General features: G+C 49.6%; 8 protein-coding genes across 8 annotated transcripts; 4 read left to right on the plus strand and 4 right to left on the minus strand.

The window, feature by feature from the left end:
• Positions 1-270: 270 nt before the first annotated feature.
• BP5553_09948 (uncharacterized protein) lies at positions 271-2,144 on the minus strand (the record flags this gene model as incomplete). Its single annotated transcript, XM_032018571.1, has 8 exons — positions 271-897; positions 952-1,103; positions 1,289-1,367; positions 1,414-1,440; positions 1,528-1,708; positions 1,768-1,785; positions 1,953-1,990; positions 2,130-2,144. 8 exons carry the CDS (start codon positions 2,142-2,144, stop codon positions 271-273), a joined length of 1,137 nt encoding a protein of 378 aa, XP_031865408.1.
• A 2,043-nt stretch (positions 2,145-4,187) lies between these two features.
• On the minus strand, positions 4,188-4,823 carry BP5553_09949 (uncharacterized protein; the record flags this gene model as incomplete). Its single annotated transcript, XM_032018572.1, has 1 exon — positions 4,188-4,823. One exon carries the CDS (start codon positions 4,821-4,823, stop codon positions 4,188-4,190), a length of 636 nt encoding a protein of 211 aa, XP_031865409.1.
• Positions 4,824-6,664: 1,841 nt separating this feature from the next.
• Positions 6,665-8,358, minus strand: BP5553_09950 (Uncharacterized protein; the record flags this gene model as incomplete). The annotated part of the gene is made up of 2 exons (XM_032018573.1): positions 6,665-8,058; positions 8,241-8,358. The coding sequence occupies 2 exons, from the start codon at positions 8,356-8,358 to the stop codon at positions 6,665-6,667; spliced, it is 1,512 nt and encodes a 503-aa protein (XP_031865410.1).
• A 2,060-nt stretch (positions 8,359-10,418) lies between these two features.
• On the plus strand, positions 10,419-11,216 carry BP5553_09951 (uncharacterized protein; the record flags this gene model as incomplete). The annotated part of the gene is made up of 1 exon (XM_032018574.1): positions 10,419-11,216. One exon carries the CDS (start codon positions 10,419-10,421, stop codon positions 11,214-11,216), a length of 798 nt encoding a protein of 265 aa, XP_031865411.1.
• A 1,590-nt stretch (positions 11,217-12,806) lies between these two features.
• On the minus strand, positions 12,807-16,432 carry BP5553_09952 (Kinesin-domain-containing protein; the record flags this gene model as incomplete). Its single annotated transcript, XM_032018575.1, has 4 exons — positions 12,807-13,721; positions 13,771-14,223; positions 14,280-15,983; positions 16,031-16,432. 4 exons carry the CDS (start codon positions 16,430-16,432, stop codon positions 12,807-12,809), a joined length of 3,474 nt encoding a protein of 1,157 aa, XP_031865412.1.
• Positions 16,433-16,785: 353 nt separating this feature from the next.
• On the plus strand, positions 16,786-18,422 carry BP5553_09953 (Uncharacterized protein; the record flags this gene model as incomplete). The annotated part of the gene is made up of 2 exons (XM_032018576.1): positions 16,786-16,837; positions 16,897-18,422. 2 exons carry the CDS (start codon positions 16,786-16,788, stop codon positions 18,420-18,422), a joined length of 1,578 nt encoding a protein of 525 aa, XP_031865413.1.
• A 442-nt stretch (positions 18,423-18,864) lies between these two features.
• On the plus strand, positions 18,865-21,897 carry BP5553_09954 (uncharacterized protein; the record flags this gene model as incomplete). The annotated part of the gene is made up of 4 exons (XM_032018577.1): positions 18,865-18,926; positions 18,990-19,192; positions 19,269-20,896; positions 20,950-21,897. The coding sequence occupies 4 exons, from the start codon at positions 18,865-18,867 to the stop codon at positions 21,895-21,897; spliced, it is 2,841 nt and encodes a 946-aa protein (XP_031865414.1).
• Positions 21,898-22,339: 442 nt separating this feature from the next.
• Positions 22,340-23,734, plus strand: BP5553_09955 (MFS monocarboxylate transporter; the record flags this gene model as incomplete). The annotated part of the gene is made up of 3 exons (XM_032018578.1): positions 22,340-23,144; positions 23,240-23,345; positions 23,455-23,734. The coding sequence occupies 3 exons, from the start codon at positions 22,340-22,342 to the stop codon at positions 23,732-23,734; spliced, it is 1,191 nt and encodes a 396-aa protein (XP_031865415.1).
• Between the last annotated feature and the right edge of the window lie 795 nt (positions 23,735-24,529).

Below are 24,529 nucleotides of genomic sequence, written 5' to 3' on the forward strand. Positions count from 1 at the left end.
CTTGGGAATGGTGGAAAGCAGCGTGCATACCCTGCACAAGTCGCACAACGAAACAGATCCCCCGCAAAGCGGCGTTGTGGTTTTGGTGATATAGCATGCCATGCCTCTTTTGCTTAGGATGGGAAGCTTATACCATAGATGCCCCAGTTCAGCCTAACAAGTTCTACTCAAGCAATGGGCCGAATATTAAAAAAAACTGTGTATTTCAAACCAGTATATGGGCTATGTACAAATCACACATAAGCCTTCAGTCTCCCTATCGATTTAATATCACGGCTTCTTGCCTTCCCTATTAAACTCCAGCCCCTTTTCAGCCATCTTCCTAACCATCTCGTTATGCCATTTCCACTCTTCAACCATAAAAACATGTCCGTTTCCCTCCTTAATCAATCCAGTGCCAGGCGCTAACATCTCAATCAATTTTCGTCCATGCGGCAGGGTGATCATCTTATCCGCCGTTCCATGCATAACCATAATCCTCTCCCTGCCTACGGCGTCCCCAAGCCTCTTCAAATCATCTGCGCTCTTATAATGCCACCCCGCCGCAATCGCCTGTAGAATAAACCCCTTTCTAGGAAAATCTACTGGGTTTAAGCGCTTGACTAGCTCGTGCGCTGCAAAGCGCTCGTAGTTTGTGGCCCATTTTTTATAGGCCCCCGAGGGGGGCAAGATGACTCCTGGGGTGGAGGTTGTGGGAACCTCAGTGTCATCTGGGGAGTCCAGCCAGGCGTCTGAGAAGAGCATGCGGGAGCCGTCTACAATAGCTTTATCAAGAGATTTTGGAATGAACATACTGATGCGGGTCCAGAGATTTTCCGCCCAGGTTGTTGTGTTCTCGATGGCTGCGGCGGTGGAGATCAGGTTTAGAGAGTTGATACGGTTGGGGATTAAGAGGGCCTAGGGGAAGTGTTAGTTGTCGAGGTGGAATAGGTTGGAGAAGAGGAACAATACAAGTTCTTGGGCTATCATACCGCCCATTGAGACCCCTGAGACGTTGAGTTGGCGTTCTTCTGTCCACCCTAGATGGTCCAGCAACTCGATAACATCTTTGGCCATTTCACTAGTTGTATAACGAAGGACTGGCTTATCCGATCCACCCATGCCTGAGAGTAGTCGTCAGTGGTCTTCACTTTACTCGTAAGGAATACTAGCTGCAAAAAGTTCCCGGGTCAGAGTTGCTTTGCCGCTATGCTGCTTGCTATAGCCGTAACGGTTTATCTCCAGAAGCTTTACACAGAACTAAATACCGCTACTTCAAGCTTTGTGAGAAGAAGATCAAGGGGCTTACCTCGATTATCAAAAATCAACGAAGAGTACTTATCTCCTTCATCATGGCCGAACTCCTTCGTCTGTCTCTGAAATGCACTCTTTTCCTCGTAAGCCCCTATTATTTCAACGCCCAGTAAGACATACCTTGATAGTGCCCAAACCCATTATCCACTATCACAACGGTCAGTCACGTGATTTTGATTTCCTTCGAGCAACCTCGACCGGTATACGATTCGTTTGGTGTTGAAAGTAACATACCACAAGCTTAATATCGCCCTTCCCATGAACTTCATAGTCAATGTTAAAAGGTCCTCCTCTTCCCTCCGCCACAGGCACTTTTCCGCTTTGCGTTGGTGTAAGATTCCATACCGTATCTGGATACGCTGGGCTGCTTAGGATCTGAGCAACTGCTGGCCGTGGAAGCGTGGTGGGCGGTGTCCTGGACTACTTGTCAGCATCTCAGATCCACGATTTAACGTACCTAGGTAGCAAACTCACATTGCTGCAATCGTGATCCTGTGATATGAAGGGAGGTTTCAAATGTATAGGTAGGTTCGTCGGAAGGTTTGTCCGTCGGTGTCCGCTTATTTTGCTATGGCAACTCCTCGGGTTCCGTACTCGTACTCCCTTGCCGAGGCTCTAATTAAGCTTACGCACGGGTAAATTGCCAAGTTAATACGTACCCCGTACCTCGACACGCCAGGTTGCACAGGTAAGTGCACTATTAAGGACCGCAGTAGAAAGAAGTAGCTTCGATGTTCGAAGCTAGCGCGACGACGACGACCACAAGTCCCGTATTATTAGGAAGCTCTTTACGAGGATTAGGTTGGGTGTGTTGAAGCACCTATAGGTAGCTATACCAATGTGGTAGACATGTGGGAATAGCCTCAATTGTTGGCTAGGTATATATGAGCTACCTGCGTCCCAACTTGCACCAGCCACGCATTGTTATTTTCACCCGCGTTTGAATGCGAGGACAAGCTATCACCGTGCTGGCCTAGGAGCTTGGCTCCGGTTCAAGTACGGTCTTCGAAACTTCGCACCTTTCAAGTGACAACACCCTGTCCAACATCTATCTTTCAGTTCTAATACTACCTTGCAGACCATCACTCGAATTTCATCTTTGTTCTAATAATTATGGTTGGTGTTCCAACCAGCAATCGCTGTGACAATTGCCGAAAGCGGGGGAAAAAGGCATGTCTCAAACATTCGTTCATTGCATGCTCCCCTTGAGTCTATCACTCCTGGAGTCTATGAAGGAAGATGCCAAACTAATGGCCAACTTAGTGCGGAGAGGAAACTCCATCATGCTTGGAGTGCATCCGTAGCGGATGGACTTGTCCGGGATGCAAGGCACGATGGAAGTTCGTCGATGAAGCTCCTCGATTGGCCAAATATTATGCCGGGAGAAGGTTCTAATACGATGTCGTTGACATGAACCCAGAATAGAAGGACGCAAATGAGGATCTGAAATATGAGAGAGTGGTCGTCCGGAAAAATGCCCCTTTTCAGCGCAGCTCACGTCACGGAAGGTTGGAGTTGTCCCGCTACCTTGAGACCAATCCCCTGGCTCGGAATTTGTATATTGCTTAGAGAGCAACATGAAAGGGGCATATGTTCCATTACGGCTTGTTGCCTCCTTTTTTGAGTTCATTCCGACACGTCTTGGTCGCAATGCAGCACTCGACGACGCAGTTTCGTGTCTAAGTTCCATCTATCGCTACCCTACCTTTAATCCCCACTCACTTCACAGTGGAATCTACAAGCGCTATGTCAAGGCCATATCCTCCTTGCGCATGTGTCTTAGCGATCCTTCTCTCCAGATGGAGCCAGAGACGTTGTGTGCAACGATTTTGCTCCAGTTAGGCGAGGTGAGAATGCCCTCCAGGTATCCTAAGTTGGATGATGAGAGCCATGGCTAATTATAAATTACCTTGAGCAGCTCGCTGTCAATGGCGAATGGGAAGATTGGAGCCGGCATGCTAGTGGAACGGCTTTCCTCCTACGTGCTCGCGGCGTATCCCGATACTCAACTACTTTCGAGTACGCCTTGCTTAAGTCTCAGCTAGGTCACCTAGTAAAACCCCCTCTTATAATGTTGCCGATTGCAAGATCCACTAATTATTAGTGTTCTGGTATAGATTGCTCACGGTACAAAAGTCCAAGAACATTGTTTTCTAAGCTCCCCGGGATGGCGAGCTCTGTTGCTGGAAGGCCCGACCTTCCCCTTTCAGGACCGCCGAGCAGCAACACTAAGCTTGCAGCCTCGATTTATTCGTATGCTGATCGACATCCCGAGTTTGACGCTGGCCTATGGGGCAATGGATGAAAGCCAGATTTCTCAAAGGGAATGGAGAGCTCAATCAGTGCCGCTGATGCAGGGGATTTCCACAACAATGAACCAAATCAAGTTATTGCTCAGTGAAGTCGAACCAACGTTCATATCCTATGCTGATTCACAACAGGCCATCCGCCGCCTCATTGCGTATCCAGATACCCTGTATGGGCTTCTAGATTGTAGTGCAAATACAGCACTGTTTCATGCTTGATACAATGCTGCGCTCCCTGTGGGATAGGACGCTTCATATGAACTGCAAACAACCGGGAGCCAACTACGCTCCTGTTGACCTAAAGAGCGTCGAAGAATGGAGTCGGCGCGCCATGACTGCTTATCAATTCGTGGAGCGCGAATCTCCATTGGTAGCAAAAATGTTCAATTACGTGGTATTTCAATAGGTCGTGGAATTAAAGTGTTGAATTTGGAGATCGGAAATAGGCATATCGCTCGACCCAGCTCTCAGCTGATAAACTTTTGCGATGAAGGACGGCATTCAATTCTTAGCCTTGCCTGTGTTATTGAAATATCTTGGACTTTCTATATGCCACCTCACTAGGTCCCCTGGGCGATTCTCGTCAATCTACAAAGTCTTGGACACAAGCGCCATTAGATCCTCGAACGCCTTATAAATATCCTTCCGTTCCTCAGTCCAAATCCTGGACTCCTCGCCCAGGTTCAAATCATCTCCTTTCGCCGCCTTGACCAGCACCGTCCTGTCCGGAAACGCAAGCGCAGGCATAGTCTCCGCCACGTTCATGTTAACACCATCGAGGACTTGTCGCAGCTGCCCGGCGGATTTTGTACCGCCATGACCACCATAGCTAACAATCATCGCGGGCTTGGCTCTCCATTCGTTGAACAAATAGTCGATTGCGTTCTTGATGACGGCTGGATAGCCCCAGTTGTACTGGGGCAGGATGAAGATGAAACCGGCATATTTCTGGATCTCTTGGCTCCAAGCACGGGTGTGTGGTTGGGCGTAGTCACAATAGTTCTTAATCTGAGAGGGGATTGTTGGTTCGTCGAACATGGGGAGATTCCATACTGCCAGGTCGATCAGCTGGAGTTTGGCTCGAGGCGGGGAATCCGAAGATGTAGAAGTCCAGTTTTCGATTGTTGAGGTGACCAAAGCCGCGATCTGAGGGCAAACCCGTGGCTGTCGTGAGGAGCAAACAATCACACCAATCAGGGGTGTGGGTGCAGAAGTAGATGACATGGTTTTGAGAGAGCAGGAAGTTGAGATAACTGTGGAAGCAGTAGTGAAGATATCGAACGAAGATTAGAGATGATTGTTTTTTTGGCAATAGAGATGATCTTATATATATCTTCACCTGCAGGGGCCACTCTCTTTCCTCCGCTTCGTATCCGTGTCTCTCCACAATCCTCTCTGGCATGCCTTTTCGCAGATATCAAGTTGTCGTCAGCACTATCAACATGCTTTAATTGTGCAACCACTAAGAAACTATACTTTGTCCCTACTTGCCGTCAATATAGCGAGACTCCCAGCCACACCGTCTCGAGTGTCTCTTCTCCGATATCCAGCACCAGATTTCAGAGGGTGACCAAGTCACATTGCCCAATGGGACGTTAGGTCGCGCCTCGGATCCGAAGCCATTGGGCTTGCGTGGCCTAGGCGCTGATCGGACTTAAACGACTCAACGACGTAGCTTCTCCAATAACGTGTCGACTTAAGCAAGTTTGCGGCGCTTCCGGGAAAAGCTTCAGTTTTCGGTACCGGATTTCAACCCGAAAAAGGCACCAACAGATTGCGAATGCATATACACTATTGTGACTTTGAATATCTCAATCTGCATGGATATTAAGATAAGTGATGAGATCTGAAGAGAAGTGGGTTTTATTTGAGTATGCAAAGGAAAGAGAAGCAAGGAGGCCAGTTGAGTACGAAGTACTGTACTGCGCTAACTAAAAATATTCTCTATCTTCTTATTTTACAAGTGAACCTTCGGTAACAATCTAGGATTTCCCAGAGCAATTAACTGTGTTAATTATAGTAGTTACTAGAGTCAATGGCCCGACTGTTTTTATTCTCTCAATACCTATCGAGGGGACGCCGAGACATCGAGACGTCGACATCATTTCCAGGATATACATAGTATGCGGCGGTGGTAACCGCCCGCAGTTTCACTCGAACCGGAGGGCAGCAGCAGTTTGTAGTCTAACGGTGTTTGTAATTTCTTAGCGATCGTATCGTGCGTGAAAGTAAAATCCCCAACCAGTCTGTAAATAAATTATTATAGTTGGAATACTATTTGACACCGATCTGTATTATGACAAGCATTAGCGGCTTGACAGCTATCCCTTTCATAGCAAAGTTTACTTGCTTTATTAGCTAATTCCTACAACTAGTCAAACTTGTCGGCTTGATCTAGACGATTCTTCTTCCAAGCAAGCACCTAATCTTGTAGAATGTTGCGCATAATACGGGTCTCTTTTTTAAAGCTGTCTTATACAGCCTGTTTGCCTTTGGGTTCGGTCCAGACAAATGTTTATTGGCCATCAGCAAGGTTCCATACTCGTAGCCTGGCATTAAGTCTTGCAAGATTGCTTTCACAGCAGGCACTCAGATCTTAAAACGAATTATAGAATATTAAGACTGGCAATTGATTATATTTTTTTAAAATTTGGTATACCATAAGTCGCAAGCAGAGTCTATCTAAGTGCTCTTATACTCGAATATTGGTAAGTATACAATATACCCATGCTCACCATGAACGTATATAGCCTCAGCCGACCTGCCGCCGTAGAAAATGCATTGAAACGCTCCTCCCATCCAATGGACGCCAGAATCCTGCCCCCAGTCCCCCAGTCCGTCCCCCAAGCCCAATATTTAGCAATTCCGCTTTTCCCACCGGGACCACCCCCTATATATATATAAGAGCCTGTAGAAAAATAGTTGAGTAGTGCCGCCCGAACCCGCTCCGATCGTTGACTTTTTCCCATTCACATAATACATGAGACATATCAGCTCATCGCGCCCAAAAGAAATTCGTCTTAACCTAGATTTTGTTTTTAAATATTGTGAATATTTCCACTTCTTTATGCCTCGTCAAACCGACACACGTCCCGGAAATCGGGATACTTGTCAGCAAAGGGCTTCTTCATGCTGAAGTGGTTGATATCAGCTAAATGCTGCTCCATCAGCGGGCTAACCATGAGCTGGCCGTTCTCGAACACCAGCGCCTTCATAGGGTCATGTGGGAAATTAATCGATAGATTTGAGGCATAATCATTCTGAAATTCCACGTTGTCGTATCGATCCTGATTCTTGATCACCCTTTCCCGGAACTCTCCCCAGGGGGGAAGATCCATCCACGCGGGGTGCGGGATGACAAGTTGTGCATGCCGTGGTTGTTGCCAGGCATGTAGCTTCTGGTAGGTCTGGTAGGTCGGCGAAATTTGCCATTGTACGAAGCGATACATGCACATGAAGGACGCTAGTTTTTCTGGAATGAGGTCGAAGCCGCGGTTAGAGAGGATGGCGGAATAACGACCCATCACCTCGCTGAGGGTGGTTGGCGGTCTTGCAGGGTCGGGTTGATTGAAGAGGAGGTGAACGGAAGGGAAAGATGACCCCGCGACCTCTTCTCCGTGTGGATCTTCGAGGGCTAGCTGGCGTTGTGATTGTATGACGCTTAGCATGAGCTGGTCTACAAATGTAACCGGAGCTTTGAGTTTCGTCGAGATCTGTCCGGCGAACATTGACGGTTGATTCTGCCAGGACGACTGGTTTGTATATGGTGGGTGGCTAAGAAGGTTGGTCATGCCTGAAGGCTGAAGATCTGCAAATCGCGATGGCTGATTAAAGGCAGGGTGAAACGGTTCCCACGCCGGAGTCGGTTGCGTCACGGCTTGAGAGGTATTGCCAAAAAGCATAGGATCCTCCCATACGGGGGTCATTATAGGTGTTGCGGTCTGTGTAAAGCTTTTCGGTGGCGCCTCAGCTTGATTCTCGTCAGTGCTGTATCCGTTCGGCTGTGCGGCCGGAGGAGCGGGAGCATAGACTTGGTTGGGATTGTTGCTGAAGGCCCCGTTTGTCACTGGAGTCACTTGTGGCTCTATCGGCCGCATATGTGAAGGGACCGTACCAGTCCACTCGTGCGGCACCTGCGGTTGGGACATCCATTCCAACGGCACCTTTTGTGGCATCAAAAGTGTGTCTGGCATGGGCTGGGGCCCCGACTCCGCTTGTGCCGTGAGTTGCGCCTCGAGATTCTCAACCTTGGCCTCTAATTCCTTATTCCTTTTGAGGAGCGTGTCGAGATTGCTGGACCTCGTAACGGCCTCCAATTCCTTCACTTGCGCCTCTAAGGTTTCGATATGTGCCTTGGTCCGCGCGCGAATGTTACGCTGCGCTTCGCGGTCATTGGCACGTTTGCGGGCCAGTTGCGCCTTGCTTAAATGTGTAACAGATCTCTTTCCACCACGTGAACCTAAGGGGTGTGGCCGTCAGCAAATAAATTCTATTTAATCGATATTCGGAGCAGGAAAAACACTAGAACGGCAAGAGGGTGAGGATCAGGAGGTGAGAGATGTGGAGAGAGAGAGAGAGGAGAGAGAGAGAGAGGAGAGAGAAGAGACGGGCAACAAGCGCAGGGGATGCTGTCCCACGAACCTTTCTTTCGCGGTTCCTCCTCCGTGGGCGGCGGACTAGGAGAGCTTCTTGCAGTCGACGACATTGTGTCTGTATCCGTAACGGTATCTGTAGCTGCGGCCAGTGGCGTAGGAATCATGGCAAGGTTTCATGAAACACGAAACATCCTCTCCGGAAGCCCAGGAGAGGATGCGAGGGGGTGCGAGAGGGAGCAGAAGGGATGCAGAGAGGGCGAGGATGAGGAGGGGCAGTCCAGCGGATTGGTGTGTTGCGGGTGTGGTGTGTGTTGCGGCGCAAATGATGAGGTTGGTGATGGGTATTGTCCGTGGATGCGGTTGCGGTACGTGCAGATGGATGTTCTGGCCGGGCCAAGAGAGGCGGGATCAGCAATGACGACGGCGTGGCGAAGGAGGGTGATATATTGAGATGGAGATGGGGATTGAAATTGGGATTGGGATTGAGATTGAGATTGAGATTGGGATTGAGATTGAGATTGGGACTGATAGTGATAGTGATAGCGATAGTGATAGTGATAGTGATAGTGATGTGATGTGATGTGATGGTTCGTTTCGGGTGGAGGGGTACGCAAGGTACTCGTGGTGCAGCACCGTCTGAAGTCCACAGGAAGAGGAAGGGAACGGTGCTTATCGATAGTGGGGGAGCCGAGTCTAGAGTCTAGAGCGTGGTTCGAAGCAATGGACTACCTACCTATATATATATATATACACCGGATGTGTAGGTAGGTAGGTACCTTATGTATGCATATAGCGAGATATATGTAAGCACGCAGGCAAGAATGTAAAGTAAAGTAAACTAAAGTGAAGTAAAGTAAAGGTAGGTCGGTATTCTTTTGGCCACTCAGCAGTCGGCAACGATCCCGTAGTACTGGCACTGTAGGTCCCGGTGTAGGTAATGTGTTGCTTTATTTTAGTTTCGGGGGGACGGGGATCAGGATCATCGGGCGAGCCTCGTGCATCATTCTGAAAACTCAGGTTCTGGCTAGGTGCTGCTTGCTGCTTCCTGGAATTCCCTGGAAACGCGAGTTTCCCTGCCCCAGCAAATCAGGCGCCGCGCCCAGCGACTGACCGTTCGGGGCGCTCGGCAGGGCTCGGCGGAACGATGATTAGTGAGCGTGAGCGTGGCTGGAGGGGGAGGAGACGGCAGCTAGCGGGGGGGGGGGCAGGGATGAGGGCGCCCAGGAAGAAGAAGGAAGAAGAAGAAGAAGAAGAAGAAGAAGAAGAAGGAAGAAGAAGGAGAAGGAGAAGGAGAAGGAGAAGGAGAAGAAAGAAGAAGAACAAGAAATAGTAGTACAGTATAGAGATAGATAGGTATATATACATATATATATAGAAATAATAAGTAAGTACATGTGCTGTACCTACAGATCTATACCTTAGGTGCTACTGTAGGTACTGTAGGTATGGGCTACCTAGCCTAGAGGGGTGGGTGGTACTGTACCGTAGGTAAGGTACCTAGGCAAGGCAAAGGCACTGTACAGTACCTCGTAGGTAGAGAATCATCCAGGTAGGTAGGTGTATTGAGGCATCACAGGCAGGTATAGATAGAGGTACATACGAAGGCATAAGGTACGCAAGGTAAGGTAGAGGTAGAGGTAGAGGTAGAGGTGGGTAGATACCTACCGAGGCGGAATGGTTACTTACTAACTTACTACCTTGGGTACATCATCCATCCCCCTTCACCCCTTCATCCCCCTCGCCCCCCCTAACACGCACCAGCAGCGCACCAGGGATCACGCAACACACCGCAAACGCAAACACGCGCGGGTGGCAAGGAGTGGCTGAAACTACTCCTGACTACTTCGTGCTGACACTTACCATCACCATCCAGCACTAACTCACTTTCCAGCATCCCGCATCCAAACGCAGGCAGCCAGCAGCAGCGAGACGGTGAGAGGAGAGGGCCCAGCAACCCAGCAACCACAGATTCTGCCAAGCCGTGTCGAGGCTGGAGATCCCAGGGCCAAACAGCCTCAGCATCCTCAGCATCCTCAGCGTCTTCACAGGCTTCAGATCGGCATTGGGTCCGAGGAAGCCTTGGCCTCCTTGTCTCCTTCCTGGTCCCCGTGGAATGCGAATTTTGATTATTGTCGACGGAGTAATGCCGCGAAGGCCAAATCGGACGCGTGGCTTGGGGCCACTAGGCTACTCGGACACCCAACGTCACGGCCGCCGGTCGAGGATGGGACGTTTGCTCCGTGTCACTCTCCCTCACGATCAGGCAGACAAAGAAATCCCTTTTTTATTTTATTTTAGTGCGCCTGCTCGTCTGCTCGTCCACAGTAAGTTAGCAAGTTCGCAAACCCCATGCGCGCAACCTGTTCTGCAAGCTCGAAAATTTGTCCTAGGCTACCGACGTCATGCAGCAGATCTAGATCGTCCGCGGATCCGGCATGCAGTCCGACGACCCAAAACAGCCATCCCGTTGATGTTAAACATATCAAACTCTCAAACACTCAAACACCCTCCAAACGAAGCGCTCTCTCGCCGTGACGCGGAGCCTGGCCTACGCACCTCCTACGGAGCATCATTATCCAGAATCATCGAGGCATCCCGCGATCGAATCCAAAAGGCGGCGATCGTCGCCGGCCCGGAGATCGCGAGGGTTGGGGTTTCCGACTTCGTCTCATGGCCGACTTATGATCAAAGCAGTGTGGGAAACTCCGTCGTCGCCTGTTTCAAACCTTTCCCAATTTCGAGAATTGATCCCGGGCTGGGATGCAATAATGTTAATGATGCCAAGCATAGCACAGCACGGCCAGTTCTGCCAATCGGCACTCGTTTGAGATTGTTGAGCTGGGGCAATCCTGGACCGGTGGGACGACAGAAGCCCTACTGCTACTCGCCCTCTCTCCACAACCGAACCAGACAGAGCGAGCCTGACCTGCATCCATTTTCCCAATGCCGGAACTTACGGGCTTCTAGAATCAACTTTGAGAACACCGCGTGGGCTTGGCTGCACCGAGGCACCATGTCTTAGGCCGTGATAGGCAACTATTCCGGTCCTGCCTAGCGCCCGCAAGCAAGCAAGTTCCCTCGACGAAAAGATTATATTAGCCCCGTTGCAAAGAAACTCAAGGAATTGGCTTGCCGGGTCTGCCGCTAGGAGGACTCGGCAGTTGCCCATAAAATATGGGAACGGAGAGCCCAGGTTTAGGGCTAAGTGTGTACTTCCCACTTGTGTACGAAGTAAGCACTACAAAAGGGGGTTTGCGGAATCTCCCTTGGAGATTTCCCTACGCCGTACAGCGCCTTAGCGCCCTGTATCACCCCAAAAACTCGGTACTGCTGGTATAAACCCACCAAGGCCATCGACGCCTTCGGCCGCCCACCACGTGGCAATGACCTGTTTCCCCGGGCCGCTGACGTAGCAACCCTGGGAGAGTTGTGATACTGCATATCTGCCGCAGACGTACTTCGAGCGCAGGGACTACTTCGTATGCACATTCATTTTGTATCCAGGCTTTTGGCCGCCAAGACTACGAGGTGTATGGTGGGCTTTTATTGGTTAACCACTGCAAAGTCTGCTGAAATCTGCTGGTCAAGTGAGGCCATTTATTTTCATGCGGTGGAACATCCCCAGCTGTCCAAAGTTTTGCTTTTCAATCATTCGTGGATGGCGCAGCTTCACGACCATCAGAAATGACGAGAACTGAAGTGATCAATCAAGTTCAGATGACGCTCGTCATAGGTGTTGGCTCTGCTATACCCCTCGAGTTCCAAGCATGAACAGTTGCCTTCAAAATTCCACGTTTATTAGTACGCACCTAAGGATAAGCTCGAAATTTTATACATGTACCTCATCGGCTTACTTTGCTCGACAATCGCCCATAGCTATTCAAACACCGGCTTGTTTTCCATGTCTTGTCACGGTATCGGCAGCACAATCATTCATATACTTCTGAACCACACGAGTGTTTATTGTACGTGTGTCGTTCTCTAATTTAGCTATGCCGGGTACTTTGCATTAGATTACAATACGCTTATATCCCCTCGCACTTGCTAGTGGTCTCACCGCCGGCATAGAGCTTGCTTGGTAGGTAGGTAGATGGATAAGCCAGAGCCCCTTAAACCCGGTCCACCATGCCTGGCCCTATGGATTAGTGTTGGTTGAGATCGATGAAGCAACCCTACTAAGCGGCGTGGACCCAAGGCGATTGTATAGCAAGAAATGTCCCAGTAAAACGAAAACGACCACGATGGAAACCCAAATTTTTTGGGCCGCGTGCTGCCCAGCCATTTATTTATCCTACGAATCAGCGCACTGAGCAATGCCACGTGTAGAGCAAATATCGAATTAACAATAGAAGTTTTATTAACAAGTTAACCCCGCAAGCCATGAAGCCACAAAAGCCTCAAAAGCCTCAACCCTCCAAACGCCAAGCCAAGGGCCCCTAACCTGGCCTCCAAGACTCTGGACTCCTCCCCTTAATAATAAACAAATATCCACCAGTGAACGAAATGCGCCACCCCCAGCATGAAAATAACAAAGCTCATATAACGCCATTTGGAGCTTCCTATTCCAACAGAAATGCCAAGTAACCAGGAAAACCAACTCCATCAAGCCCGTTTACCCCGCAATCCTCGGACTTCTCCTACGGCCCGTACTCTGCGCTAAGACATTCACATTTTCCCTACCATCCGCAGGGAGCACACTACTGCTACTCTTCTTTCCACTCCTCAATACAGGCAGCTTCCCTCCCGCCGTGACACTCCTCTTGAAAATCTCCCTAGGCTCCTTCGCACTGCCGCTTCCGACGCTAGCGGAGTGTGCCGTGTCTTGCGGTTCGTGATTTAGCGACCCGGCGTTTATGTTGACATTGATTTCTCGGAGACCACCACTTGTAGCAGGCCGGCCTTCGGATGGAAATGCTGGCATCGAGGCTGAGAATGTGAATGGCGTAGTACTTTCGTCGGATACCCCATCTGCTGCATCGTGGAATATGACTGGAATCATTGTCGGCTTGCTCGGGCTTGCTACATTGGGTGAGCCACGGGGACGATGCAATGCAGCGAGCAGTTGTTCGTGCGGTTCAGTCTTCGGCAACTGGGTTGGGTATTGATATTGGACTTTCTGGGGCGTATCCCCTGTTGGCTGATACTCCTGGAATCGTGTAGTTGTGATATTTGATCGAAGGACTGCAAGTGGTTGTCGTAGGATGGAGTCCAAGGGTACAAGCGTTTCCTGCAACGACGTCGTATTCTCCGACATTTCATCTCCGAGATCACGAATTCGCTCATAGGTGGACGCGAAACGCGAGCCAATATCATCGTACGAAGTTTTGACGGTGCCGGATAGGTTTTGTAACGATTGTGTATGACTGTTATGATGCCGGGCATTTTGAGATCGAGCACGGCTTACAAAGGCATCGAGAGCTTGCATTTGCGACTCCATGCCCTTCACCTGTTCGTCCACGATGTGGACGGTTTCCTCATGAACGGATTTGGTGGTGGCCTGGAGGGATGAGTTATATTTATTTGCGATCTGGTTATGTGTTAGTAAAGCGACAAGGCTGGAGCAGCTTAACACATACCACCCAGTCTTCCTTCAGTTGATTCTTTAGAGCCTCTCGTGATCGAATGACTTCCTCGGCCAGCTTGTCTTCCTTCTCATCCCAGGCATCCATTCCGAGACTGTACTGGGTACGCGATGCCTCGAATGCATCTTTTGAAGATGTGACATCTTTTCTAACTTCCTCGATCTTTCCACTTAAACGGGCGTCCTGGGCCTCGCCTTGAGCCATGACAAGGCTTGTGATCTGGGAGAGTAGGCTTTGACGATCTCTCGCTGCCTCTTCACGCTCTTCTCGAACAACTTGATCTAGTCTCGAGGAAACGATCGCATTGGACTGCATAGCAAGCTCACTGGCCGCAGATAGCTGCCTCCGTAACTCGTCCGCCTCCGCCTTCTGGCTATTGACGTGTTGGAGTAGATCTTCGAACAAGGTCTTGAAATTATGACCAAGTGAACTATAAGAGACATGGAGCTGGAACTAGTTAGTTGAAGTCTTCAAAATAAGAGTAGTCTACATGGTTATCTCACATTGGTGTGGAAATCACCTAATTCACTGATCACTTCAGCAGAAATACGTTCAGTTGCGAAAGAGAGCCCTTGGAGCCCTTGTCCTACGCGAGCTTTCACATCCTCCCTGAGAGTCTTGATTTCTTCAAGAACAAGGTCCATCTCCTCCTTTGCCGATTTCGTTTGCTCTGAGACCTCGTGCTCGGAACTTTCAAACGCAGCTACATTTTCCTCTAGAAACTCTTGGGTTGAGGATAGTTTCCCTAATTCGCCTTCTATAAACGATTGCATTCTGTGAGACACAGCGTCCATCAGCTCCTGTTGTTGGCTGCAGAATTCTTCGACTCTGGTTTCGACAAGACTTGTAACTTCGGAGACCTGTGCTTGGGATAACCCCCAAGTATTCCGGTTCAATGACTGCAAGTCCGATTTCCTCCGATTTTTGTCATGAAGACCGCCGACATCCTGGACTGTTTTACCTAAAGTAGCAATAAGCTCTTTGCCAACCAGGTTCAGTTGTTCTTCGGTTTGTTCATGAGCTTTGCGGAGTACTGTCTCGTCCGCTAAACTCTGGCGAGTATTGGAAAGAACAAACTCAGTCTGCTCTAGGAGGCCTTTCGTCTCATCTAGCACTGCTTTTGTACCCTCGTTGTCCTTCTTGAGCGTCATGAAATTTGAGGTTAGAGAGTATAATTCTTGCACCTTGTTTCGCAAATTTATCTCCATTGCCTCGATCTTTGCAGACTGCTCATCGCTAAGAATACGCGTAGATTCGCTCTTCGCGGTCATCTCCTCGAACGCCTCGTTTGACAAATAGACGCCATTGCGTTGACGGGTTGCGATCAACTCGCTCTTCAGCTTCTCGATTTCCCAGGTAAATTCCTTCAGCAGTGTTTTCTTATTGATCATTTGATTCACCTGTGGTTTATTCCGGATGTTTTTTGCCCTGAACGCGTAGTCTAGCGTTGAAATCGTCTCTTCCAAGTTACTCTTAGCAGGAGAAACTGTGGCGATGATGCAAGTTTTGGTTCTTCCACCGAGAGAATCCTGGAGCAATCGCGTAAGCTTCGACTCGCGATACGGAATGTGTGAGCTTCGATCGACCAAAGCATTGATAACTCGTCCGAGAGTTAATAAACTCTTGTTGATGAGGCCTGCCTCTGCGGCACGCTTGTTCTCCGCACCACTGCGCTGGATGTTTTCGCTGCCCGCCAGGTCGACGAGATTTAACTTTCCAGCACTAAGATAATCCTCCCCATTTTCTCTAGTCCTTTTAATATATGCGGTTATTGTGAAAACCGTGTGACTCCGGCTGCTCAGGTCATTGCATTTGGTTGCTGCAACTTGGCGCTTTCGGCTCCCTTCCTGTAGCAATTTTACGCCGTCGACTGCACTCCCAATGTGGGATTCCTCCATGCCCTGAACAATTGTGCTCGAGTGGCCCTTTTTGCTGTCGTCGACGAACATCTTTAATTTGGCATTATCGTCGGGGGAAATCAAGTCACGAAGCTCCTCGTTGTAGAGCTCAATAAAAGAGCACTTGACCGAGGATTCTGCATCATCAGTATCTAATTTGGTAAACAGCGAATAGAGGACGCGAGGTATTATGCCTGCAGCATCGGAAAGGATGCCAAAGGTAGTGTTCATATCACCAGACATGGTATACGTTTTGCCCGTACCAGTCTGTCCATACGCAAATATCGTGCAGTTATAACCAGCGAGCATCTACAAATGTCAGTATAAGGGAACATCATTTGTTCAGTTGGACATACCTCATCCAGGATCGGCGTCACTACATCATCATAAATCATAGCTTGGTCAGCCGCCGCAGAAAATACTTTGTCGAAATGGTAAGTCTTATTGCTGAGCGCGCTTGGTCCCATCAGGAGATCCAGGCTCTTTCCCTTGACGCCATCCGTTGACAATACGACTCCGCTATTCTCCCTCACTTCGCGCTCGTTCCGCCCTCTACATCGCACCACAACATTGATATTGGTCTCTCCTTCGTCGCGCTCAAAATCCCGGTCCTTGCGTTTTGTGCCTCCATTATTTGTCTGAGTCGTCGCGACCGAGGTGAGTGATTCTGCAGGTGATATTGCCCCAGACCTGTCCATCCGGGCTGCTGCTGCTGCTGATTGTGCCCTAACTGTCGAAAACCTCGCTGGTGGTCGCATGCTGTTTTTCCGTGAAGGCGCGACAAGAGTCGGCCGAGAACGTCCTGACATGGGATTAAATAAACCCCCGTTCCTGGCTAGCAGTAGCCTCGTAGTGTAGTGTTGTTGATATCGAGGGATTGTCGATATCGGTGCTGATGCTGATGCCGATATTGATGTCGATATCGATGTCGGGAAACTCAACAAGGCTGGAGGCGACTTGGGCCGGCTTGTCGTTGGCTGGGCAACGGACCCCTCCATCCCATCATGACTTCACCTTGTGAGATATCTAGCCGGAGGTAGGTGACAAACAATGAGACATACATAACCACAACCACAATCCAGATGCAAAGGCAAATGCTGCTAAAATCGAAATGTCGCTATTTACTGCCCAAGTCCGCCCTGGACAAGCTCTAGGCTTCTTGGGTACCTTCCTCCCTATCATTGGCAACGTCCCCGTGGCTAACTCCCCGCCCTCTCTCTAGTCCTCGGCGCTACCCTTCATGATATCCTCACACGGCTGAAAGCCGAACCACAACGTTTCCCTAAGCTCGATTTGGTATATGAACTCACGTCGCCCGTCAAGGAACCTGTTATCCTTAGCCTCCCAACAAACGGCATCCGTTTACGATTTGATGGGCCGGAGCAGCGCTTGCGCCTTATCGAAGTTTTGGACTTCACTAAAAGCCATCTCACATACAATGATAGAGATGTCTTGCGCCCGGTAACCACTGCCCAAGCGTCCTCTGCAACTTCCCCAATACCAAGCCAGAGCGGCCCTACGTATCGCCATATTTACAAAAACCTGCTAGGGCCTACTTTCCCGGGTGAGTACATACAACCCGACGCCGATGATGACACGGCCGCGGCACTCTATGTCCTTTCATACCCCGGACTTGCGTTCTCCTTTCCAATCGAATCTTCACTTTGGTCGACAGGGAAGGATGCGGTTTCGCTACTATCATCATCTACTAGCCCCCCAGCAGGTTCCATGGCCATCTTTTCTGGAGATTCATGGGTAGATGCTCGGGAGCGTTTGTTTACCCAGACCATAGACCCTTCGGATAAATTTGGGGCAATTTTGAAGGGAAAGGACTCTGTGCCAGCTGAGGTGCGGCTGGTGAAGATATATGGAGGAGGTCGACTGGAACTTGTGCGCTCGCGAAATCATAATCCATTCTGGATTAAGCTAGGCCATACATCGCCGCAAGAGCTCGTTGCCGAGCTAGGTCCTCCAGATGCGATATATCGGAAAAGCGACCAAAGAATGTCTATCCATAAAGCTCGTCAAGGGGCCGGAGTCAATAGGTTAGACCCGAACGACATAAGACTCCATGATGACTCCACCGATACAGATCAATCGTCGGCACATACTGCTACTGATGACTCGGACGATGATAACGGGGAGGGGGAAGTCGCTGGGAATGTATCTGGAGAATGCTTTTATAACTACTTCTATCACGGCATCGACGTGCTAATGTCGACGCCAACCACACCATCACAATGTCCCCCGTCGCAGGATTCGACGACCCAAGATGGCAATCCAGAGGTCATTGTTCTCACCGATGCATCGACATGCCTAGTTGCATCAAAATTAATTCTCCATGGCAATGTGCCGGGCTCATATCCGTTCAATCGGCATTGCCGGTGTCGATGGGAAATTCAGTATTTGTCACACACAAGTGGCGAAGATGTCGTCAACTCCGAGACTCCCTTTATGGATATCGAGAGTAGATTACATGAGGATTGGAAGAGCATTTACAAGAATGCGGAGGAAGCCAAAGCACGCCAGCGTGGCATGGTCTTAAATCGTGACTGGGGAGACAGTCCGGGTAGCAGCTGCGAGTTATTAGGAGGATGGGAGGACAGCGTTGGTGGGGGGAGGCTGGATGCTATAGGTGCTGGCATAGAGGATGTCAAGGGCCTGGGTAATACAACCCTTTTCGGATTTCCGGGGCTGGTGTTTGAGGTGTTGAAGAATGGGGTTGTCAGCAGTGTTACGGTCTTTTGACGCTTCAAGGCAATCCAATATTGGATATATATGCATGGGATGGAGGCGTTCGGACTCAGGCAATGGGCATTTTTTCTGGCTAGCAATGCTGGAGTTGGGAGGGTATTTGGCGTCGCACTGTTTCAATACCAGAAATACAATGCCGTATTATGTTCAATTTATATATAAATCACAAACCAGCCTCCATCGAAGAAGCATGAACTGCTCAGACCCACTAACGTTCAACAACATAAATCGACGATCAACCCTCATCAAAGGAACATAAACTATTTTAATTCACAAATGTTGAACAAAATATAAATTACTCACTAGTACTTCGTAGTCCTCGAACATATCATAGCGTTGATTTGGTGCCTCGTGGCCTGAATTGAAAACGCGACTTCGCCCATGGCCCTCGCGAACATCAAAGAAAGATGCGACTGCTGCCCTTCGACCAGAGACCATGCCAGTACGTCCTGCTGCATCCTGGTCATCGACTTTAAGATTACCAAAATCCTCATTCCCGTAAGCAGATGTCAAATATCTATATCCATTATTACAATTGCTGAATTCCAAACCCTGCGTTAGTCCTCGACCATTAGCCGCGGATCAGCCCAAATACTTAAAACGATGCGCCGATGACCTCTACGAGTGGCAGAGCCGCGAGCGCTCTTCGCAGAAGCCTTTCATATTGCATGATGGGCCCCCATATGCCAATGGGAGTCTCCATATCGGCCATGCGCTGAATAAGATTTTGAAGGATATCGTATGTAGGGTTAAACTGCAGGAAGGTAGGCCGCTCAGCTATTGCAGAAATATGCATATTATTTCATCCATGGGCGTCGTACTGATGTGGATACATTATAGGTCACAGGGTTGTCTATGTCCCTGGATGGGATTGCCATGGCCTCCCGATCGAAATCAAAGCCCTTGAGAGGCAATGGAAGGAAGCAAAGGATGCGGAGCACATACTGGATGCTGTTGCTGTACGCAAAGCAGCAAGAGCCCTTGCAACAGAGACTGTTGAAGAGCAAATGAAAGGATTCCGGGAATGGGGAGTCATGGCAGACTGGACCAAGGCCTGGAAAACCATGGACAAATCTTTCGAGATCAAACAGTTGGGCATCTTCCAAGAGATGGCGAAGAGAGGGCTTATATTTCGACGATATAAACCGGTATATTGGTCGCCGTCGTCGAGAACAGCTCTTGCGGAGGCGGAACTGGAGTATAAGGATGATCACTTGTCTACCGCTGCCTACATCAAGTTTCCCCTGACGACCGTGCCGGAATGTTTGCGACTGAAATTGGGAGGCCTTGATAATCTTTCGGCTGTTATATGGACGACTACGCCGTGGACTTTACCTGCTAACCGAGCTATGGCTATTCACAACGACCTAGAATACTCTGTTGTCAGGAGTGGCCCAGATCATTTGCTAATCGCAAGCACAAGGCTTGACCATCTTGCGAAGCAGTGCCTTGGCGATAGACCTGTGGAAGTTGTCGCTGAATCTATTCTCGGCAAAGATCTCCAGGGATCCCAGTATGTCAATATACTTCGTGGTGGGGGGTCTCAACCGCAGCCTGTGATCCACGCAGACTTTGTCTCTGCAGATTCTGGTTCAGGATTGGTTCACCTCGCGCCAGGTCACGGAATGGATGACTACGAAGTATGTCTACGTCTGGGGATTGAAGCAACAGCGCCAGTGGACGACTTGGGCTGTTTCACGGAGACCGCGCTTCCAGACGAGCCCCAAGCATTATTAGGGAAATCCGTTCTCGGAGGCGGCAGCGGCGAGGTTTTGAAAATCCTCGGGGATAAGGTGCTTGCTGTCCATAAATATAAACACAAGTATCCTTATGACTGGCGGACAAAACTTCCCGTCATAGTTCGAGCTACCGAGCAATGGTTTGCGGATGTCGGCAGTGTCAAAGACAGCGCGTTACAATCCCTCACCGATGTCCGATTCATTCCTGGAAGTGGGCGCTCCAGACTCGAAAGCTTTGTTAAGGGCCGAAGTGAATGGTGTATCTCCAGGCAACGTGCCTGGGGTGTGCCCATTCCTGCCCTCTACAATGAGCACGGGACTGCAGTACTCACCGATGAAAGTGTTGCTCATATCATCTCTATGATTGATGAAAGGGGAATCGATGCCTGGTGGACAGATCCCCCGGATGAGCCAGCATGGATTGTCTCTGGGCTGGAGGGCTCGTACAGGCGTGGAAAGGATACAATGGATGTCTGGTTTGACAGTGGGACCAGTTGGACCCAATCAGAGCAGCAGGCAGACGTCTATCTTGAGGGCACAGATCAACATAGAGGCTGGTTCCAATCCAGCCTCCTAACACATGCAAGCGCTTCCGGGAGAACCGGTGCTCCATTCAGAACCTTAATAACCCATGGATTTACCCTCGATCATACCGGGAAAAAGATGTCCAAATCCCTTGGCAATGTCATTGCACCTGGCCAGATCATGGATGGGTCATTACTTCCTCCGGTATGTATTCCGTCCTCTATTCTCCATAATGAGCTGACGTTGACATATCACAGGTTAAGACAAAAAAGAAATCCAACGCCCCCGTCTCCCAAGCTCTCGGAGCAGATGCGCTGCGGTTATGGGCTGCAAGCAGCGACTATACTCGGGACGTCGTCATCGGCGAACCAGTCCTTAAGTTCAACCATACAGCTCTACTGAAATATCGGATGACTATCAAAATGCTATTGGGATCAATGCACCAGAGTGCCAGAACAGCGCCCCTCACCAAGCTAGACCAGATTGCCCTTATCCAACTGGAAGTTGCCATGGCAGAAGTTAACTCCGCATACGAAAATTTTGAGTTCTACAAAGGTGTAAATGCCATCAATAAATGGATCAACAACGACCTTTCCGCATTTTATCTCGAAGCGATGAAAGATCGATTGTACTGTGGGGATGGCGGCGGCGTGCTAGAGGAGATCTTCAGCGGGCTATTGAAAATGCTGGCGCCCATTACCCCAAGTCTCGTCGAGGAAGCTTGGGACCATCGGCCAGAGTGGATGGCAGCCGAGTCCGGAGCCCACCCCTCACTTCGGCCACTGAACGAACCTGTTATTTCCCCTGAACGGGGATCGGTCGACTCCACCATTCGGGACGATATCACCCTGATCCAGAGCGCAAATACAGCCATCAAAGCAGCTCAGGAGGAGGCACGAGCGGAGAAGCTCATTGGATCTTCGCTAGAGTGCTCTGTGGCTTTGAGTCTCTCTCCGGAGGCTTATGCAGTCTTTACTCGCTATGCACATGAACTTGACAGTATCTTTGTCGTATCTTCCGTTCAGCTTAATGGCCCGGATGCGGAGCCGGAAGGGGAGTGGAAGTACTCTGTTGAGTTCGACGGCGGGCGATGCAAGGCTTCTGTATTGCCTCCTAAGGATTCGAAATGCCCTAGATGTTGGAGATATGTCGCGCCGGTTGATGAGCTCTGTCAGCGGTGCGAGGATGCTGTGGGAGTATTATAGATGTAGAGGGTTTGTACTATGTACTATATTAGACCGGGAGTACTTTATGATACCGAACCTCAATTCCCGACTCTTTGCTTGTTAATGACGGACAGTGTGTATGTGACCCCATGAGCTATCCGCCCTCCAGTATAGGGATGGAATCTCCAAGCCCATCTACTTATTAGCCGATCCGCTACTTCTCTCAGAGTGGAAAAAGTTTCTAGATGTAACTTCGCCACGACATGCAGGGCTAATTCTCTAGCTCCCGGCCGGCTTTGCGTCTTTTATTTATTACGAAGTGCTTACCTCCACACACCGGTTTTGTGAGTCACGGCTCATAAAGCAATTGTTCCTTCAAAAGCCATTCATTCGTGCTGTCTATGTCTATCTCACCTCTTCTGGGCTATCTTTAATATAATTTTACTTAGACGCAACAATACAATACAAGATCTCAGTTCCAATGGCCAGCAATGGTCCACTCCCCACTTTGTCAGAAATTTCTCCAGCCTCCGAGTCCCGGCTCGACCACCTCGACGACCACCACAAAAATGTAACTCACAATCTCGAGTTGACAGCCGTAACAACCTCGCACTCGCGGGCATCATTGTACTTCCCCGATGGCGGTCTCAGAGCATGGCTCGTAATCCTCGGCTCTTTCTCCGTAATCTGCGGTACCTTCGGGCTCATGTCCTCCGTGGGACTCTTCCAATCCTACTGGCAAGCGAACCAGCTAGCCAACTATAGCCCGCGGGACGTAGGCTGGATAGCCGCCGTCAACATCTTCCTCAACCTCTTTTTGGGGGTGCAGATCGGTCCATTGTTTGATCGCTATGGATCTCGCTATCTGGTTTTGGTGGGGAGCGTGGTGTATGTGGTGAGTTTGGTGGTGTTGGCGGAATGTACCCGGTACTGGCACTTCATGCTTGTCTATGGGGTGGTGAACGGTATTAGCGGTGCCTGTTTGACTACGACTGCGTTGGCAGTTGTAGCGCATTGGTTTGAGAGGAGGCGGGGACTTGCGAGCGGGATTGCATTTATCGGTTCGAGTGTCGGCGGGATTGTCTTTCCGCTTGTGCTGAAGAGCACGCTTGAGAATTTGAGTTGGGCTTGGGCGCTTCGAGTTGTGGCTCTTATTGCGGGTGTGCTCCTGGTTGTAGGGAATCTGTGTGTTAGGGGACGTTTGCCACCGAGGAGGAACGGGGGGACTGTGGATTTGAAGTGTTTACTGGATGCGAGGTTTGGCTGGGCCACTGCAGGGATTGCTTGTAAGTTTTTCTTGTTTACTTTGATGGGTGTTGAACGGGATAGAAGAACGACTGGCAAGTCAAGAAAGCGGTTGCTGATGCTTGAGGTGGGATAGGCTTCGAATTTGTGCTATTTGGCGTCTTGGGCTTGTTACCGTCCTATGGCTTGTCCCAAGGTTTCAGCAATCAAGCGACATTTAACATAATAGCAATTCTAAATGCGTAAGTTAACCTCTTCTTTTGCCCATCCCCATTCCCACTCTATTCCTCAAAGCACGACGGCCCCTCAGCAACACCCCCCACAAATACCCGCAATCTAACAGTCCTCCAGTGGCTCAGCATTTGGCCGCTTCTTCTCAGGATACCTATCTGACCGCTGGGGCCGATTTAACACTATGATCCTAACCCTCCTCTGGTCCCTCATCGTAGTCCTCGCTTTCTGGCTACCAGTCAGCAATAACGTGATACTTTTCTACACCTTCGCCCCGCTCTTTGGATTCGGTTCTGGCAGTATTATCAGCATGGCGCCGGTTTGTCTCGGGCAATTGTGCAAGGCTGATCAGTATGGTCAATTTTACGGAACATCTTATAGTATAGTCTCATTTGCGTAGGTCTTTTCCCCGTCCTCAGTTCCTGTGTAACGTGGTGGGTTTTGTGCAAGGAGGAGGATTATACAAGGAAGACGCGGAAGATGCGATATTTGCTGACTGTGGAACTCATTATAGGACATTGCTATGTATCCCCGTTGGTGGGGAACTTCTCCCCGCTCTAAGCGCAAGGTCATTTGTGGGCTTCTTCGCGGGGATCCTCGCCGTGAGCCTGGTGAGCTTTTTGGTCGCTAGATGGGCTTGCTTGGACTATCGCTGGCGGTGGGGGGCTAAGATTTAAGATATCTTGCGCGAGTGTAGTGTGCTATAGTGGTGAAGCAGGGGTAAACTGTAATTAACTGCGAGGGAAATGGGAGAACGAAAAGGAAAAGGAGGGCAAGATGGGGAAAGCAAAAATTGACCATGGGGAGGAAAAAACCAAAGAAAAAATAAGAGTGCTTTAATGCTCCGAGGAAAGGAGGTACGTAAAGACACCGTTGAAGGCTATGAACTCAAAGCAACGAAACGCTAATCCGATCATTTTTTTAGAATGAACGAGAGGAAACAGAAATAAATCGCATAATGGAGGGATGTTGAGTTGCAGTTTTATGCGAAAAGAGTGTGGTTAGGCTCAGGTACGATATCGGATGCTCCAGTGCCACTTAGCTATTTGCAAGTCAGCGGAGCTCCTGGGCGATGAAATTTAAATTCTGTAAATCAGAGTATCAGTCGAGGAACGTTTCATCCACGAGGAGACCGAATTAGCAAATCTTCGTATATCTGTACAATAGTATCGCAGCCCCCCAAGATACCATGCCC

This window comes from Venustampulla echinocandica, assembly GCF_003357145.1.
Source record: "Venustampulla echinocandica strain BP 5553 chromosome Unknown scaffold_12, whole genome shotgun sequence".
Taxonomy (NCBI): domain Eukaryota; kingdom Fungi; phylum Ascomycota; class Leotiomycetes; order Helotiales; family Pleuroascaceae; genus Venustampulla; species Venustampulla echinocandica.